The sequence below is a fragment of the Prionailurus bengalensis genome, chromosome C1 (assembly GCF_016509475.1).
Source record: "Prionailurus bengalensis isolate Pbe53 chromosome C1, Fcat_Pben_1.1_paternal_pri, whole genome shotgun sequence".
Classification (NCBI taxonomy): Eukaryota; Metazoa; Chordata; class Mammalia; order Carnivora; family Felidae; genus Prionailurus; species Prionailurus bengalensis.
The window spans coordinates 196008706-196029742 of NC_057345.1; the positions used below are offsets into that span (position 1 = coordinate 196008706).

Sequence of the window (21037 nt, forward strand, 5' to 3'; positions counted from 1 at the left end):
CTTCAACTCAGGTTATGATCTCACAGTTTGTGAGTTTGTGAGTTCGAGTTCCGCGTCTGGCTCTGTGCTGGCAGCTCAGATCCTGGAGCCTGCTTAGATTCTGTGTCTCCCTCTCTCTCTGCCCCACCCCCGCTCATACTCTGTTTCTGTCTCTCTCAAAAATAAATAAACATTTTTTAAAACTCTCATTATTTAAAAACTTAAATACGTCCATTCCAGCCACATGTAAAATTTCTTTTCAAAGATTCCTTTCTATAAACCTTCAAACAATTCTTTTCACACCATTCAGATTTTGTTCTGTTTTTTGTTTGTTTTTGACCTTGAAAAACATTTCATTTAGTTTCTATATTTCTGAGAGTATATTTGATTTATATAAGTGCTTATTTATCTTTAATCCAATAAATAGAGTTCTTTACAAATTAATTTTGGCAATATCATCTGGAGTAGGAATATATCACACATCTGCAACATACATGCATAGACATACATAAATATATAGACAGACACAGAGATCTTGTAGCATTTGCTTTAAAATTTTTGTCATGAGACAGGTGTGATAATGCAAAACTGACTAGTTTATGAAAAAAACATTTGGATCTAAAGTGTGTTTCTGGCAGATAGAATAAGTTAAGATTACTTGCTCAGATGGCTAATTCTTTTACCGATATTTGTGGAAAAGACTAAAGATTTTCATTCACCTAATTTCTCACGTCGTTTCCTTTTTTCCCCCTGATAAAAATCACCTCCCTGAAGTTTGCATTTCGACTTGGCTCTAGGTTTCTAGGGAAGACCAGATAGAACATTTACATCTCAAAGGCACACAGAAAGGATGTAAATTTCTTCAAGAAGGGCTTTTGTTCCCTAAATCCACATTTCTTATAATATCTGAAAGCCTTTTGAGATGAATAGGGGTTTAGAGATTGGTAGAGAAGATAGGCATGCTTTGTTTCTAGGGCTGCATTTCTGTTTTTGTTTGATAAGTAGAAGATAATTTATTAATTCCTCAAAGAACTATGTTGTAATTTGAACATCAAGATGCTTACCCAGCCATCCAACTACATTATCCTCAAATTGCTTCTTTATATCTGGGAAATCAACTAAGATGGAAATCAAGATTCCTATGTTCTAGATTTATGGCTGTGTTTCTTTGGAATGTTTTAGTAAATCCTTCCACAGTGGCTTCAGAATGTTTCTATCCCTCCGGGCTCTTAGTTTCATTTTGACTTAGGAGAGAAGCCCTAAAAGAAAAAGTTTCTATGGAGCTCTGAATATCAATTTCCAATTTGGCCAACTTCTGACCATAGAGCTACTTGAATGAATGAATGAATGAATGAATAAATCCTTTTGAATAATTTCTCAGGTTTCATCTGAGACAAATAGTAAATATTTCTGGCAGTACTGAACAACCCCATGGACACAAGAGGGGACAAAGATGATGCAAAACATACTACCCTCCCCAAATCCAGAGCCATCCCAAATAACAATTATAGTGAGTGCCTGGCTGAGACCCTTTTTTCTTTAGGGCCTTTCATAAATGAATGAGCTTATCTGAGATGATTAAGTTATCCACAGTGGCTTCATGATTCAAGACTATCTTTGGTAAGGTTAACCTTACTTGTTCAGCCTTAAAACAAAATTTTTTTCACCTGAGGCCTCATATTAGACCAGTCCAGTTTACTTCTGACCCCAGACCCAGTCCAGTTTCTAAATCTGAATCAGTCCTTGGAACCCAGTCTGACCCAGGCTAACTCAGGCCAGTTTCCAGACCCAATACAGAAAAAGAAATGCTCAAATAAAGTCTATAAGCCCATAATGCAGAAGCTGCAGAGCTAGGATCCAGGACCAGGAAGAGACTTACCCATAACCTCTGAAGGTAGGTAGCAAGAAAGCAGCAAGTTCAGGGGCTCCATAGGTACCTATACCTGGTTGCTCATTGCTCCTGGGGGCCATCAGGGTCCCCTTTGGTCGCCTCTTGTGACACTAGAACTGTTAAAAGATACACTGGGGTATACTAAAAATTTGAAGAGTTTATTTGAACAAAAACCAATTCAAATTGGGCAGCACCCAATGAGAAGTTGTTAGAAGCACTCCCTAGGAAACCATTTTTAACATCTGCTTATAGATTCACTTCATTCTTTTTAATGGCTACCAAATATTTCATTGAATGCATGGGCATAATAATTTATTTAACCTGGACCTACTAATGGAAATTTAGGTTTATTCTGGATTTTTATACTACACTGCAACAAATGTCTTGTAAAATATTTTTGTTCACATTAAAGCTTAGATTTTTGCTTCTCTACCACATGTTTCTCAGGGAGAGCTGTAGGGAAGGGCACACTCCCCAGATATGAGACAGCCATGGAAACTTTCATGGAAGATATGGACAGGTAGACCGGGCTTTAATAAAAGCTAGAAGAAGATGGTGTATGCAAAGCCACATGGGCTGTGGAAATGCATGGGGCTTATTTGGAAAGCATGAAGAGGAACTGAGACTGGGGTGGCTTTTGTAGAGGAGTCCCCAGTCGATTATTAGACAAGTGAGTGGGACTCAGATTGTAACAGACCTTGAAAGACACACTTGGACTTATGGACTTTCCATTGAACTGTGGGAAACCACTCATGGGTTCTGAGCCAATGAGTAATGTCATATATAGAGGATGTGTTGTTACCAAGTCGAATGTGGCAGCAATGAGTGAAGTAGTAAGGCGACATATAGCCAGTGATGTGACATTAAAGCTAATAGGAAAAGGTCAAAGGTAGAGATAAACTGGCGGGGGGGGGGGGGGGGGAATCTGATCTATGTGGTCTCTGAAGCAGTAAGAGTGGATGAGATTTCCAAGGGAAGAATCTATAGAGAGGAAAGAGCAGAAGGATGAGCACTAAGCCATTGACCTTCTCTACCTTCAGAGACAGGAAGAGGAGCAGCCAGCAGAATACCCTGGAAAATGACCAGAAAAGTAGGAGAAAAACTAACTCAACCTCAAACCATGGAAGCCAAAGAGGAGAGCTCATCAGAGAGATTTTTATGAAGGTGTTAAAAACTGAAAGGAAACAAATGCTGTAAAACAAACAAACAAACAAACAAACAAACAAAACCACTGATTAGTGATCATTACCAGAAAATTGTTTCAGGACAGAGATTGAGGTAGAGCTCCAATTGCAATAATGTAAAGAGCAACCATGGTGTTTAAAAGTTGAGACAGAGTAGAGCACACTTGGAAGAAAATGGAAGTAGAAAATGGAAGTAATGGAAGGAGACAGAGTGGAGATTTAAGGAACTAGTAGGATAAAGAAAAGTATAATCAAAAGCTAATGGTCACAGTAGCTAACATTTCTTATAGAACTAACTATAGCACACCAGTTGTCTTACTGGATTCTTGAAACCACTATTTTATAGATGAGCAAACTACAACTAAGAGGGTTCAAAGAGCTTATCCAAGTGCACACAGTTCAGAATCAGCAGGGCTGGGAAACCAAACCCAGGTCTTCTGACTGCACACACATAGATGTCCCTCCCATATGCCACATTGTCTCTAAAAAATGAAACCTGCTTTAAAAGTGTGTAGACTTCTCGTGTCACAGAGCACTTTCTCATACATTATTTTATCTTATTTTGACAACAAATTTGGAGGCAGCTATCATCATCATCATCATCATCATTGACCTTCTGACCCTAAAGAAACAGAGGCTGAGAGAAGTTGAGAGGTTCTCCTAAGGACACATAGCAGAGAGGTTTCAGACCCGGCACTCAATCCTAGCTACCCTAACACAATTGTCTGAGTATTTTTTTGATGATCCAGGAAAAAGTACAAGAGAGATTTTTAAATTATGTTTTTATGATTGACACTGGCTCATTCATCCATGCTACAGAGTGTCTTTTTCTGCCCCATTATTCATTAACTTTGTAACTTATCAGGGCACTTGACCTTTCTCATATTTATATTTGGCTTTCCCCAAAATTAAAAACAACAATGGTATCATGATTCATGAAATCTCTTTGGGCTTCTCGATCTTTTCTATCTCTCAGAAGGGTAGATGTTTCTAATACAGTCTACAATGTGGATTTTATTTTTAATATAATGTAACTGGGACAGTTTTTAATGGACATTTTTACATACTGTCCCTGGATTACTATGAGATGACTTATCATTTTCTAAAAAGGATATTGCGGTATATAATTGCCTTTTTTTCATTTGCTTCCTCACACATTCACTTTGCACTGTGAGCCAAAGGAAGCTTTGCTTGGAATGAGGTATTCTACTGAAATACCACACTGTCACTGCCCTCACCAGATATAGGAAGATTGTGGATGGCACAAAGTATTATGTTTGGTTTCCAGCAGCTGAAATAAGATGTGCTTTTGCCAATGCCGGTGGCCTGGCTGCATTAGCTCAGGAGTCATTTTCAAGACACAAGAATAGCTCCCCACTTGTCCCCATCCCCAAGAACCAACCAAATTTAAAAGATGTGTAGCTGACAAATTGTTGGCCATCTCTAGCTGCCATGTTCCTGCTGTGTGCGGTGAAAGTCCCTGAGGCTGTGTCTGATATGTTGATGTCAGAGTTCCACCACCCAGAGACTGTACAGAGGCTGAATGCTGTTCTCAAGTTCCACACACTCTGGAGGTTTCGCTACCAGGTCTGGCCCCGGATGGAGGAAGGAGCACAGCAGATTTTTAAGGTGAGGGATACTTCCCCCATAGGAGTTAGATTAGCACACTAACCCAAGAATTGTTTAAATCCTTGAACCTCAAATCCATGGTGTGTGGCCCAAAAGATGCTTCTTTTTTCTCTCTGATTATGTAAGTAAACCTAACTCATATATGCATGAATTCTTGTTTTAATAATTGAAATAGAGAAGAGTGGTAAAGTAAGAAAATCAATGTTCTATAAACCTCAAGATCCCACTACCATCCCAAGAGGTAAACATAAAAATTTGGGGTATAAACTTTCAGACGCTTTGCTGTATCTATACATATAGATGGTTTTTTGGAGGATGGAGTAATTAACACAAATAAAGAACATAGAGTTAAAACCTTTCATTTTTTAATGAATAAGCTGAGACCCAGAGATGTTCATCCTGTGCTCTATAACATCATGTACTCTATAATATTATTTCATAATTATACTTCAGACCCATTCTAGCTTATTTTTCACCTGACTTCATTTTTCTGATGTCAACTAACAGATCCCACCTCCCAGTATAAACTTCACCCTGCCCTCGCCAGTGCTTGGAATGCCATCCGTCCCAATGTTTGACCCCCCATGGGTCCCTCAGTGCAGCGGGAGTGTCCAGGACCCCATTAATGAAGACCAGTCTGTGAGTAACAGGCATTTTCTCGTATCTTCAGGCTCCTTGGTGTACATGTAAGAGAGAAGGACAATGAGTATGTGAGACAGTTTGTTAATTCTTGTCATAAGAATGGAATAACAACACAGAAAATCAGCCATGAAAATCATAAAAGGTCATTGTTCTTATGAATAGAATCATAGTCTCAATAGCAGCCACCTTATACAGCTGTTAAAAACATTGGGCATTGATTTCTTGGCCAAGGGTAGCACTTTTGTCCCTAGTTATTATAACACAAACACATTCGTTTAACTGGTAATTCACAAGCTACCCAAAAGTTAATGAGAGTTACCCTGGATAAGAAAAGGAACAGAATTGGCAGTTCTTTTTTCTTTGTTTGGATGTTGGTCTGTTCTTCATTTTGTTGATCATTAGTATCATCATCACAAATATCGTTCTGAGACCTCAGGTCTTATGTACTTTAATGTGACACTCTATATGTAATATAATTCATAAACAGCTAAGTTTAGAACATGGCATATTCATAGAACCAAGAATATATGCCTTTTGAAAAAAATGAGTCTTCAAAGTATGCTTTTTTCACCTGTTGAATAGCATTTTTCTAAATTACAAGAGTAATGTAGAAAATATGGAAAATAAAGCAAAAAAGGAGAAAAAGAACATATGTCTTTGCACAAATCTATGATTATTTTCTTGCACAAATTCCCATGGAATTAGGGCAATTGGTATATAAATATTAAAGATTTTAAATACACCTCACAAAATAACCCCAGGAAGATTTTATCATTTTACCCACGTAAAATAGAATAGGAAAGTGTTTTGTTTTTATTCAAATTAGCTAGTATTATTTTTTAATGCCACTTTGATTGACAAAAAACAAAGTCATTGGTTTTTTTTTGTTCACAATTCTTTAAAAAGTTTGTCGGATATATGAAGTTAGCTTGAAGGTTTTTGCACATCACATATTTTCTTGACATTGTAGTTTTCTTTGGAGAACTGTTTGAGCTCTTAACCCATCAAAATATTTTAATTATTCTGCATATAGTACTTTTGTATCTGATGGTGTTAATGCCAAAGAGAAAGGCACACTATATACAATGAATCCAGCATCTGAACCCCTGGCATAAGGATCTTTGATTTGTCTCCTGCATAGACAACGGATTCATTTGAGCCAAACACACTCTCTATCCCAAGTTCACAATGAATTTGAAGCCAAGACCCCTGATTCGATAGAGTTCTCTTTCTCTCATTACATAATTCTTACCTTACCTTAATATAATAAATCAGTTTAACCCCTAGCTCTGCAAATAAATTGCCATGTGGCCTATCTAATGCCCTTAATTGCTATTGTGCCATTCTGCATAGGAAACCTTTAGTCTTATGTTAAGATCCTGCATTCAACCTTAGTTAACACTATCAATTCTCATTATTTCTATTCACTAACTTTGTTTCCACAAATATTGTTAAGTATTTACAGTGTCCCACTGTATTTACCTACAATAATTAAATATTTACAGTGTGGTAGTTAGTCATGATACAAAAATAAAATAAATCATATAACCGATTGTTTTATGTAAGTGATAGCTCTCTTTCCTCCTCCTTTCCATGGTTCTTTCTCTTTTATTAACCTTTATGAAATAAATGTCCTTCATTTAAAATCATTTCAAAAAATTATGGAAAGGAATAAATATTAAACTTCTTTATTTCATTGTAATGTTTAAAGAGTGGATCATTGATATCACCCCAAATTCTAAAGGTGAAATCCCAAAACTTATAGATATTCTTGAAGAATTATTCTCATTGAATGAAAATGAATAGCTTAGTTACATACAACCTGAAAATCTGATAGAAAAACAAATAGCCATGAAACTAGACCATGGGTGCCCTACCATTTCCTGAGAACAAAGTACCACATTTTGTAATTCTATTGAAACACTCTTTATGTCTATGACCTTGCAAAACAGTTTCTATAAGACCAACTGGTCTTCATGTCTCCACAGAAATCCTTTTCAGCCCGTGCTGTGTCCCGCTCCCATCAGAGAGCAGAACACATCTTAAAGAACTTGCAACAGGAGGAAGAGAAGAAACGTCTTGGTAGAGAAGCTAGCCTCATCACCGCCATCCCCATCACCCAGGAGGCTTGCTATGAACCCACCTGCACACCCAACTCAGAACCAGAAGAAGAAGGTGCCCTCTATACATGGGACTTCTTGGGGGGCTCAGTCTCAGGGAATGAAAAGGACTTGCTTTGAAATAAACATTTCTGTGATATAAGGTGATATGCACCCTCTTTCTCTCTTACCTCTTGACACTATCCAAAGAAAGAGGAGGGAAGTTGTTCTTTTCTTAATTGCTAGAGTTGGCTTGTTTACAGAGGAGGAAGTTAGTCACATTGAATGAACCAATATGATAATGAACCAAGAAGTGATTATGATTCAGAGAACAGCTAAATCCAGAGTGTATATTGAAGTGAATGCAATCAATCCTTCATCATTAAAAATGGGGTTAGTCCATTTTAACTATCAACCTTGACAAATGCAGCCAATTTGTTGGTTGGTATCAGAAAATAATTTATGAACTATTCTAATTAAGTGATTCTCTGCCCAGCTTTTGTAGAATCTATGGGACAAAGTTTCTGCCTTTCTTTCTAAAATATTTTTTTCCATTCATAAGTACACTCTAACTTACTTAAGCCTTATGCTCTGAGAGCAGTATACACCTGTGATGTAAGTACAGCTATAGTTGTGATGATGATGACTTTTTTGTTACAAAACCAAAGGTTACATTCCTCATTTTCTTTGCCAGTAGAAGAAGTCACCAATCTGGCATCCCGTCGACTGTCTGTGAGTCCATCCTGTACCTCCAGCACTTCCCATAGGAATTATTCCTTCCGCCGAGGGTCAGTCTGGTCTGTGCGTTCAGCTGTCAGTGCCGAAGGTGTGTCCTCTTAGAAATTTGTTATTTATTGCTTATGACTTGTGTGTGTTTTGAAACATTTTCCAGTTAACATTATTATTATACTTCACCACACTGTCTTCATTAAATAACTTGTTTTATGACTCAAAGTTCAAAAAATAAATATTAGATTAAGTGGTACTCTTTTTTTTTTTAACCCAGCAATTTACCTTTTATAAATTGGCTCTATTTTAACTACATTATAAGTAATCATATTGCTGATGGGTTTCATCCCTGGCTACACATTACAATCAACTGATGAGCTTTAAAAAAAATACCCAGGCCACACCCAAGATCAAATCAGAATTTCTAAGAATGGGACCCATACATCAGTATTTTTAAAATCTACTCAGGTGGAGATTCCAATGAGTGGCCAAGACCCACTAGAATGCTATAGGATGCTGTTCTGGAATAATTGAAAAATCAAAGGAAGACCATAGCTCATGTTACTTCTGTAATGAAATCTGATTCCAGGGGGGAAATGTGATATCCTTCAATTCCAAGAATTTAAAAAGTATGTTTTCTCTACTCATGAATAACTGTCTGGGACTCACTGCCTCATGGTAACATAAATTTCATTACTGATTTATAAAGTTATTAGAAAGTTGTACAGAAACCAGTGGTTCTCAACCCTCAGCTGCACAACCCTCAGGAACTTCAAAAATGACCGATGTGGATTAATCACAACTTATAGGGATTGGGCCAAAGGCTCATTTATATTTTTTATCACAGATATAATTTTCTTGAGATATGATTCATGTACCAAAAATATTCACCCTTTTGAAGTATACAATGCAATGGTTTTTAGTATATTTATAGAGTGTGAATAGAATGATGATTATCACCTCTCATTTTAGAATATTATCACATTTAAAAAGAGACGCTATGCCCATTAGCAGTTATTCCTCATCCACACTTTCTCTAACCAGTGGCAATAAATAATCTATCTCCCATTTTTAAGGATTTGCTTTTCCGTACATTTCATATAAATGGAGTCATATAATATATGGCCTTTTGAGACTGGATTCTTTCACTCAGCACATTTTCAAGGTTCATCCATGTTGTCTCATGTATCAGTTCTTTGTCCCTGGACAATGTTCCATTATATAGATATACCACATTATTTATAAATTCACCAGTTAGTGGACATTTATTTCCACTTTCTGACTATTATAAATTATACTACTACGAACAGTGATGTACAAGTGTGGGGTACATTGCCAAGCTATTTTCAAGATCAGCTGTGTCATTTTACATTCCTTCCAAAAAGTATGAGGGTTCTGATTACTCCACATACTTGAATAATCAAAACCATCTTGGAAATGAAGAACAAAATTGGAAGACTCACATTTCCCAATTTCAATACTTACTGTAAAGCTGTAGTCATCAATACTGTGTGGTATTGACTAAAGATTGACAGTAAATCAATGGACTAGAATTGAATGACTAGAAGTAAACTATTACATTTATGCCGCTGTCATGTTTAAAAGGGCACCATGAAACCCCAATAAGGAAAGAAGAGTCTCTTCAACAAAGGGTGCTGAGGCACCTAGATATCTATAACCAAAAGGATGTTAAATAAGCAAGCTTTGAACTGAGAAATGTTGCACTGGGATTACAATACTGAGAAAAGCCCTCCAATGATGTCTCTCTCTTCAGATGAGGAGCACACTACTGAACACACACCAAACCACCATGTGCCTCAGCCCCCCCAAGCAGTGTTCCCAGCATGCATCTGTGCAGCCGTGCTGCCCATTGTTCATCTAATGGAGGATGGTGAGGTGCGGGAAGATGGCGTAGCAGGTATAGCTTTGACTAGTAAACCCATCAATAACTCTCACAAAACACTGAAGCTGTTATCTGATGGAGGACAGTAGGATGCTTTCGAAGACATTAACTACTGGTCACATGTTGATTTGTTTTATGTACAAACTACAATTACAGATTTGTAGTATACTATACTAACATGATCACTGTCTTCATCTCCTTGTCCCACTAACTTTATGACCAAGAAGTTGCATTTGAAATACATACTTGGGTCTAGGAGTATTATTTACGACTAGAAAACTGAATAACACTTATTTGACCCCGTGGACATCAGATGGCAATTCCGGCCACCTTGGAAATCTTAGCTATTAGCTTGACACCACTGTTGCCATCTGTCCCACTTGATTACCTTTCCAGAGGTACTAATCTAAAGATAATAATTGCAAAATGAAATGATAAACTATGGGTAAAGATGAGTAACATTTGTGACAGATAACAGGTTGATATTTCTAATGTTGTTATTAAAAAACCCATAGAACTCAATAATGATGTTTTTAAAGCCCAACAGAAAAACGGACAAAGGATATAAATACATGGCCCAATGGCCAATAACATCTGTAAGCAACATTGTTGTTTAAGACAACAATAGAAACTTTATATTTCAGCCAAAAAATTGCAAAGCTTTTTTTAAATTTTATTATGTTTTTATTTGAGTATAGTTGACATACGATGTTATATTACTTCCGGGTACACAAAATAGTGATTCAACTTTTCTGTATGTTATGCTATGCTCAAGTACAGCTACCGTGAAAAAATTATTCTAAATGAAAATACCCATAGTTGGTAAAGATTCAGAGAACAAAGAAACCTCACACCTTGCTGATGGGAATATAGAATTCAATACAAGCATTCTGAGAACAAAGTTTCACAATAGGTGTCAAAAACCTTAAAAGTGTGAAAGCTCTTTGATACAGATTTTGACTTCTAGCAATTTCCTAGGGCAAAGAGGGCTATATAAGGGTCTTTATAGGTTTCTGCTTACTGTACATTATTTAAAATAACAAATATTTGAGAAGAGTTTAAATTTCCAGCAAGCAATTAGTTACACATGGTACCTCCATATGCACATTAGAAATAACATGCCAGTAGAATATTAACATTAAGTTTTTAATATATTGCTAAGTAAAAAACTGAGTGCCAAGGAATATTTTCTACATATTATTTAAAACTACATGTAAATAAAAATTTCACGTGTATGAGAGGACATATTGCAAAATGTTTATAAGTTGTTTCTATGATTTGTGGTCTTACTGTCAGCTGTCTTTTTCTGTATTTTTCGTGTTTTTAAGTGTTAAATTGCCCTGCTTCAGCAATTAGAATAAAGATAATATGCTAAGATAGTTTTGCAACCAGTTTTGACCTAAGAAAAACCTACACCTATTTTAATTATTTATAAAGACACACAGAAACTAAAGCTTATATTTACATATCTCTTGTTCATATTATTTATTTATATAGCCCATACTTTTAATTGGAAGGTTAGTTTCTGATGCAAAAAGATGGTATCATTTATTCAAAATATAGACCGAACGACACATTCATGCTGAATTCCATATTTATAGTTTAGAACACTAAACTAATTAACCCATTTAGACTAAAGAGCATCTAGTGCTTATCTACCACTGACTTCTACACACCTGCTTTCCTAGCTTGGGCACTTCCAGGCAGTCTTGGCCTGATTGTTTTCCCCAAAGTAGTAGCAGCACTTTCTTCACGTCAGGAATAATTATTTATTCCTAAGACATCCTCATAGAAGCGGGAACCTAATTACCACTGGCTTAACTACTTCATCTCACTAAAGGAGATACTATTTAAAGCACTCACATGAACAGTAAAAGATCATCTCTAATTCATATGCATTATAAACCAAAACACATTTTCTAAGAACCGAATAATTACTTTAGAAATTTCTCCATGCAACCAATATTAAAATATGACTTTAATTTGACAAATATTTATCACTCCTAAAATTAGGGTAATTTCCAAAACAAAGATTCACTAATGTAGTCTTTCTTTTTATTTTATTCATTTTTTTAAATGTTTATTTATTAATATATTTTTGAGAGAGGGAGGGAGAGAGAGAGAGAGCAAGGAAGGGCAGAGAGAAAGAGGGAGAAACAGAGAATCTCAAGCAGGTTCCATGCTGTCACTACAGAGCCTGAGACCAGGCTTGATCTTGCAAACTGAGATCATGACCTGAGCCGAAATCAGGAGTCGGGTGCTTAAACAACTGAGCCACCCAGGCATCCCTCTTTCTTTTTAAATTGAGATATAATTGTCATATAGCATTCTATTAGTTTTAGGTGTACAATATAATACTTTGATATATGTGTATGTTATGAAATGTTACCACAATAAGTTTAGGTAATACCCATTACCACACATAGTAACAATTTTTATCTTATAATGAGAACTTTTAAAATATACTCTCTTAGCAACCTCCAAATAAGGAATACAGTATTGTTGACTCTAGTCACCATGCTGTATATTACATCCTCAGGATTTATTTGTCTTATAATCAGAAGTTTTTACCTTTTGACCACCTTCAAATATTTACCCTACCCCCTCTTTTGGGAATCACCAATCTGGTCTCTGTATCTATGAGTTTGGTTTATTTTAGATTCCACATATAAGTGAGATCATACAGTATTTGTCTTTTTCTGTCTGAATTATTTCATTGAACATAATGCCCTCAAAGTCCATCTTCATTATCACAAATGGCAAGATTTCTCTCTTTTAAGGCTGAATGATATATCACTGTAAATCACAAATGTATTCTTTACAAAACCAATTCTAAAATCTAAAGACCACCCTATACTTTTTCGTTACCTTTTCTTTACAGGTGAAAATGTTCAGAAACAAGTAACAATGAGAACAAATACCTTTCAACAGAAAAAGTGTTTACAGAACATTGTTAAGGCAAAAAAAAGATACTAATTAAAATCTTAGTAAATTGTTTGAATAGTTTATCTAATACTTTATTTAAGACAAATGCTCAATGTCTTCTCTCTTCTGAAGTGAGTGCTGTGGCCCAACAAGTCTTATGGAATTGTCTAATTGAAGATCCATCGACAGTTCTTCGACATTTTCTGGAAAAACTGACCATCAGCAATAGACAAGTAAATTCTTCTTTCTTTGTAGTATAGCTGTGTAGCACTGTGGGTGAACACTGTTAAAAGCAAACAGTGGATTTCATAGTGCTATGCATAGAACATCAATTTCTGATACACAGCAAATAAGTTCTTTAGGAAATGGTAATGATGAGCCGTACTAAACCTTGCTGTTTTCTTTCAAATTTGTCCATCGACTGATGTCTCCATTTGTGTTTGGTGCACTGGTAGTGATGAACCTAAGTTACTGAAAGATTTTCAGTCTTTTAAGCAAAGATTAAATTCAGTATAGTGTTCTTAGTAATGAATATATTTATTAAATTCTGATCGCTTAGTAGTCTGTGATACAGGTGGGATTATTAGAATATGTTGAAACTATCCATTAATCAAGACAATCTAATTCAGCAGGCCACCTGTGTAAAAATATTATGACAAATAAAGTAGTTTTCTGAGCAATGGCAAAACACACTGATGATTAAAAGTATTTGTTCATTTCCGTGTTATGGTCTTGTTCTATAGAAGATCAAGTTTAGTTTCTGAAAGGTAAGGTGACTTACAGACATCTCTATTTATTCCCTCTTGACCTAACTTTATCTCTTTGACTCAAAACCCAGGAAACAGACCTGTGAAGTCCATGAAACCATGTATATTTAATGGTATCTCAAGATAGGTCTGCCTGACATTTGCATCACACCTGGAAGTCATAGCAAATAGAATTGGCTAAATATATACCTTTCCTGTGACTTGCCTGTGACCTATAGACACGGTCTAACTTTTTATTAAAAAAAAAAGAAAGAAAGAAAAGAAACTTGTCTAACTACTGCTCAGTTATTTCAGATTGGCTCCTAAGCAAAGGTGTTACTGTTGGCTTAAATACTGTTTAATAAGTATCACATATACTATATTAAAATGCTGAACATAATGGAAATCAACATGAGGGAAAAGCAGGAATCTCCCCCACTTTTTAAGAAGTTAAATTTATGTCCTACAGCATGGTAGCTGAACGAGATGTAGACATTCTGTTCTTCTTTCAGGATGAGTTAATGTACATGCTGCGCAAACTTCTCTTAAATATTGGAGACTTTCCTGCCCAGACATCTCACATCCTATTCAACTACTTGGTGAGTTTCAGCCTCCAGTAAGTTGTAAATGTTCATTTCCAATTAGGAAGCAGCAACATGAGGAAAAATTCATAGAAAATTTTTTCAATAAACCCCCCCATTAATTATGTGACTGGAGGTAAACCATGGTCAGCTAAATTCACCTCTGTTTGTATAGGGAAGCCCCTCCTGACACTCTGCTTGGCATGTAGTAGGCACTCAATAAACATCCATTTCATCTCTGCCTTCCTTTGGCACTATACAACTTCCTTATGTTGCTTCTTAGTTTGGGTTTTCTGTTGTGAAAACTTATATGTCATTTTAGTCATTTTTCCCTTTTTCTATCTTGCTTTTTAAAACACACACACACACACACACACACACACACACACACACACAGAGGCAAATAGTTGCCCTAGATGGAAAGTATCTGTGAGTGTATTTTTCCATAGTGACTATCTTTGCTTTAAACCATCCTGACAGCTCCTTCCTGAACCCTCCAGAATTTACCAGTTTCTTTAGGATGTTACACCCTAAATGAATATGCAGTTTTGGGGTGGTTAGCCTGATGCCTGTTCTTTGAAACTGCACCTTAATCCAGACAGACAGATAGCCAAGTGAATGTCTGCATTGGGGGAACTTCATTCTCCCTCACTATTGTCAGTCTTCTAGCAGGTAGGGAAATAGAAGCAGAATCCAAATGCATCTGCAGCGAAATGATAAATTTAACATTACAGCTCCTCTGTGCAGAGAAAATTTGTAATCCCTTTCTCTTTTCTATGACTGATTTGGTTTTCCTCATGAGTGCCCACCAGCCGGGTGACAAGGGAAAGAATATAAATAAGTGTCCAAATCCACTTTTAAGTTCAGACTGATAAAAATGTATAAATAGTAACTTTGGATAGCATTCGGTCTTTCCTGGCTAAAAAAACCCCGTAGGAATCCTATTTTTTTTCCAACTTCTTTCGTCTGTAAACACTATGTGGAGTTGGAAATAAAAAAGACCTTTGTTGTTGGAAGGTGGAGGAGGGACAGTATCCTCCAGACTGAGGCCCTTTGATATGGAAAAATGAAGCAAGCCACTCCATTTTGTTCACACAGAATTTATTCTGGGTAACTTACTGATGGCGGTGGGGGGGCGGGGGGAGATGGAACAGACGCCAATTCAAGTGCTATGCAGCTATTTTCCATGAAGTCCACACCATCATCTAGAGCTTTTATATAGAGCAAGGGCAATGAGGTGAAGTGAACAGGTAGTTATCTAAAGTGGTACCATCTGTGCACCAGAAGGAAGCTCAGAACAAGCTTTCCTGCATTCTGGTCAGGGCATACATTAACCTCCAAGGGACCTGGAACATGTAGCCCCAAGGAAAATTACTGCATGAACACAAACAAGATGGAAGGACAAAATCGGAGTGAGTATTCTCAGCACTCCTACATTCGTTCAGCATTCTATCTATTATTCAACATTTGCTCCGGCTCCTCCCTTTGTGAGACAGCGTTCTTTATCTGGCTGGTTGCTAGATGCCTGGCTAGTGGAAACCAATGCCCATGGTTGCTATGACTTGGGTCCTGTGGGCTCCACGTGGTGCCTGCTGAGAGACAACCTCACCTCGGCTCCTGCTGGTGCTATACACACCTCTAAGTTCTAGTTGCATGTCCCAGATGGCTCCAGCTTAGGAAAGCCACTGACTGGTGCAGTATGCTCGGTGACATCAGTCTGTGGCAATTCTATCCAGAAAGCTTTCCAGCCAAACTTTATGCTACTTCTTGGTCCTGTCTACACCACGCAAAAACCAAAGGTAGGTTATTAAGTCAAATGTCAGGGCCTTCCTCAGTTTAAGTATGTGACCTATCATGTGGCATCCGGGTGCTATCGAAAGGCCCTGAATTGAACCTTTGCTAGAGACCCAAAGACTGGAAGCAAAAGCCCCTTCAGGTGTCTGCCCATTCCCTTGGGTCACTGGGTAGGGGGGATACTTACCAAGACCATTGCTCTCCATTGTCTTTTAGCGCTGGGATAAGAAGATGGACATTCATTTCCGTTTTTGCCATACTCTCTTCTGTCAACTGAAAATAAACCTTATTGGCCCACAAAGGTGCTCCCAGCTAGGTAACTGACTAGGTCAGTTAATAAAGAATAGGCCTGGCAACACTTTGGCTTTGCTGTATAATCCTATTGTACTTGAATATAAATTCTTGTTTTTGCATTTCTCTCTAAACCCTAATCTTTCCCCAAATCCCAAGCACATGGATGCCTTGAGTGTACTATAGAATAGGTCTTATACTTAGAACAGCAAAACAGTGAAGGGCAGAGTCATTTTTAAACCATTAGCCTTATTATATATCTCTTTTCTCTAATGACTATTAAGGATGTGTATAGTGGGGATGTTGGGACCACTGACCCATCTCTTTCAGACTTTGTTAGAGACATTTCACTGCTTAACTTTGACCCATTGATCTTCACCCTGGGGTTTGAGCACATTTGGGAGCAGGGGATGTGAAAACTTTCAAAGGTGTTTGGTGCCCAGATAGTTTTAAGGGAATAAATCTCCAAATCTTCAATTTACAAATATGCACTAACACTTCTTTAGTATGTCTGCCCTCTCAACCACTGTTCCTCTGCAGGCTCACCCTGACCATCCCCAATACCACCAGACTGCATTGACAGATACATAAGAGAAAGAATCGAATGTGCTTCATGAGTTTTAGAAGCCTCATTTCTGATGGATCAAGGCACTTTAAACCCATAGGACTTCCTGTCTTTTTCCTGTCTTTGGTAGATTTCCACTAGAGATGAGGTTTGGCCCTCATTTGGGTGTTTAGCCTACAGAACCGTCAAAGCAATTTTAGGTTAGTAACACCATAGGCTGATTCTTTCAAAATAACTAGAAAGTTTTCTAAGATTAAGAAATTTTTCAAGAAACAATAGAAAAAGCCGCAGTGGGGAAAAAATTTTACATAATTTCTTTATGATTTTTTTGTGCACTGTTAAATAGGGTTGTTAAAACTTCTTTCATCAAATTTGTGGAAATACATATTCCAATATAGTCAATCCTCCCTTTATTTCAATGTATAGAGTGTTTAACATATTCTACTCCTATTAACAACAAAAAAATTACCTTATGATGAAACATTTTAAGTGTAAATTTAAACATGTACCAAAGGACACAGAGCTTTTCGAGATTTTAGGTGACAAGAACAAAAAACTCTTGAGTTCACCATTTAGCCAAGCAGAGTGTTCATTGGTTCAGACTGTTAGATATAATCCAAGCTGCAAATACTGTTTGGGCAAACATCATGTAGAGATTAATTTGGGGTGGCCTCAGTACTTGAGCTACCAAGGGACTTGAAGCCTGTAAAAACAATCTTCTGCTTTCCTCTTGAGAAATCACCATCTTAGTGATACACAAAAATATATGGCAACCTGTTCTGGTTGGTTTTCCAGTTATACCCTCTCTTGCTTATGCCCATTGAAAGTATTAGAGGACCTGTTGAGCAGAGAATATGAAGGGACAAAAGAACATTTAATTAAGGAAAGAAAAGCCAAGGGAATGAGAATGTTTGCTCAGGATTACTGTGGCTTTGTGACCTCTTCCTGTTCTCTTAGGTGGGATTAATCATGTACTTTGTGCGGACCCCCTGCGAGTGGGGGATGGATGCCATTTCAGCCACTCTGACTTTCCTGTGGGAGGTGGTGGGCTACGTGGAGGGCCTCTTCTTCAAGGATCTGAAGCAGACCATGAAGAAGGAGCAGTGTGAGGTAAAGCTCCTGGTGACTGCTTCCATGCCAGGTAATCTGCTACTGCTTTGGGTGATATAACTTTTTTTTTTTTTTTAAGAGTATAAATAACCCGTTTAAAGACCAACCGTCTCTCTCATTCATGAGAAAATTTTCAGAGTCCTGACCCCAGTGTTGAGTGCATCAAAGAATTTTTGTTTAATACGATCTGAAGAAATACAATAGGCCCTTTAAAAGTCTGCAATTGCCAGATGAAAGGGGAGACATCAGAACTAAGATCCACGTGAATCAGCCCTTGAAGGGCTGCCAAGGTTGAAGATTTATTTAAGTCTATCGCAGAGGGCCAGTTGCACAGAGAGCCTTTTTGAATGAATGTTTGGCACTGCAAGGGGAATAATATTGTTTGCATGGCATGGACCCCAGATCTTTGTAAAGTGTATGAGAGGTGGCTTTATGAAAAATTGGAAAAGGGACAAGCAGGAAGAAGGAGAAGAACAAAAGAACATGAAGTGTGATGTAAACTCTAGCTGCGGTTCCTTTTCGCTTCGGATAGCTGTTTTTTGTTCAAGATACGAATTCTGCCAAGTCTTTATCCTGGTGCAGTGACTAAGGAAATATGAGATGATACGTGTATTAAAATTGAGAAAGACAAAATTATATCGAGATGAGAACACAGGGTATGGCAGGCCATGAAAGTCGTGTTGCTGACATTTATTATTTGTACAATTAATATTAGCTAGGAAAAAGCGCATCACCTTTTCAGGCTGTCTTTACTCGTGTGTAAAATAAGGATGTGATTCATCATTCCCAATCACCAGTAATCAGTGAGTCCAGGTAGGTAAAACACGTGCTGTCGTAACTGACTCACAGCAAGCATTCCATAATGCTTGTTATCCAACCAAGTGATCAGTTTTTATTATAGCAAAGAAACTCATATTGTCATTCATATACTTAAAAACAGCTCATTAAAAATCAAGGTATTGGGGCGCCTGGATGGCTCAGTAGGCAAAGCATGTTGCTCTTAATCTCAGTGGTCATGAGCTTGAGCCCCACGTCAGGTGTAGAGATTGCTTAAATAAATAAACTTATAAAATAAATTAGTAAATGCCAACATTCATTAAGAAAATAAAAATAAGGGGCGCCTGGGTGGCGCAGTCGGTTAAGCGTCCGACTTCAGCCAGGTCGCCATCTCGCAGTCCGTGAGTTCGAGCCCCGCGTCAGGCTCTGGGCTGATGGCTCGGAGCCTGGAGCCTGTTTCCGATTCTGTGTCTCCCTCTCTCTCTGCCCCTCCCCCGTTCATGCTCTGTCTCTCTCTGTCCCCCCCAAAAAATAAACGTTGAAAAAAAAATTTAAAAAAGAAAATAAAAATAGGTATATCATAATGTTTGCAAAGACTTATAATGAATGAATGAAGTAGAATAAATATTAACTCAGAGCCAAGTAGAATTGAGAAAATGTAAATTTAAACTACATTTTGGAAACTTGTCATGGTTTTGCTCATATCTCTTGTTTATATTTTTTCAACCATTATTGCAAGATCATGTCATTTAAAATAAGGGATATATTTTTGCAATGCTTAAGGTTTGAATGCTAACTCTTCTACTAAATAAATGTGTCTTTGTTACTTATACGTTCCTACTTGTAAGAATCTATTTTCTTTGTTTTCTTATTTGTAGAATGAAAATAATAATACCCATACCATAGGGTTGCTGTGAGATTTAAATATAATTTTGCATATAAAATACATGTAAAGTTATCAGGAATTCCATAAATGGAAGCTATTGTTATTTAATAAGTAAATATTGTTTAAATTTTTTTCATGCTTATTTATTTTGAGAGAGAGAGAGACAGAGCACAAGCAGGGTGGGGCAGAGAAAGAGGGAGAGAGAGAATCCCAAGCAGGCTGTGTGCTTCAAGGGCAGAGCCTCATGTGGGGCTTGAGCCCACAAAACACGTGAGATTATGACCTGAGCTGAAATCAAGAATTGGACACGTAACTGACTGAGCCACCCAGGTGCCCCTGATAAATAAATATATTTAAAACATATATTTAACTATAAATAAAGGAGTGATATTTGTTCAGTGGATAATTTACCTTAAGCACTCACTAATAGTAACAATCATAACAAGAAAAACATCAGCCTATTGATAATATTTTAATATTTTATGCCTTAAATATAAACTTTCTTATAGCAGAGTTCAGTTTATTATTGTGTTTGCCTTCTATAGGTACCAAAACCTTGGTAGTTCATGGACAGAATGAGTGTGATATCCCAACCCAGTTACCAGTCCATGAGGACACTCAGTTTGAAGCCCTGCTAAAGGTAGGGATGGCTTTGGACAGAAATAATTTTTTTCTAATGTTTATTTTTTTTATTTTATTTTTGAGAAAGAGACAGAGTGTGAGCAGGGGTAGGGTGGGGGGCAGGGCAGGCGGGGAAAGGCAGAGAGAGAGGGAGACACAGAATCCCAAGCAGGCTCCAGGGTCTGAGCTGTCAACACAGAGCCCAACGTGGGGTTGGAACCCATGAACTGCGAGATCATGACCTATCGAAGTTGGATGCTCAACCAACTGAGCCACCCAGGCACCCCGACAGAAGTGATTTTTTAATGCACAATGTCTGCAACTATGGCTATTGACCACCCAGTTTAGAATTAAGTGGCATTTTTCTGTCTTCAAATGAATATATGCATTTATTTATCTCTGGTAGAATCTGTTCCACTATTGTGTACTTCCCCTATTTTCTTGCATAATTTTCCCCCACACTGACATTTTTGCTCTGCATTGAGGTGCAAATGCATGCAGGTTCTCTCTCAGCTAAAGCAGCAGCCCAAAGCTCTAGTGTGTCCTCCTAACTCCCCTTGGAATGCTGTCTCTTCCTGCTTAGAAGCTTCCTGGCATCACTTGGGGTAGTGCTGGAGGTGCCCTGGGTTTGCCAGCTCTCAGGCTGATGATCCTGCCACAGAAAGGGTCTCTAGTTGCATGGATC

General features: G+C 37.5%; 1 protein-coding gene across 4 annotated transcripts in view; it reads left to right on the forward strand.

The window, feature by feature from the left end:
- UNC80 (unc-80 homolog, NALCN channel complex subunit) overlaps nt 1–21037 on the forward strand; it is a 225572-nt gene that overhangs the window by 134929 nt on the left and 69606 nt on the right. For 3 of the 4 annotated variants that reach the window (XM_043577699.1, XM_043577697.1, XM_043577700.1), the window contains 9 exons: nt 4502–4683; nt 5191–5322; nt 7314–7500; nt 8119–8250; nt 9928–10071; nt 13114–13214; nt 14240–14326; nt 17916–18099; nt 20277–20371. In XM_043577699.1, coding sequence (XP_043433634.1) covers nt 4502–4683; nt 5191–5322; nt 7314–7500; nt 8119–8250; nt 9928–10071; nt 13114–13214; nt 14240–14326; nt 17916–18099; nt 20277–20371 — 1244 coding nt within the window. The remainder of the gene's footprint in view (nt 1–4501; nt 4684–5190; nt 5323–7313; nt 7501–8118; nt 8251–9927; nt 10072–13113; nt 13215–14239; nt 14327–17915; nt 18100–20276; nt 20372–21037) is intronic. The other variant, XM_043577698.1, reaches the window with a different exon arrangement.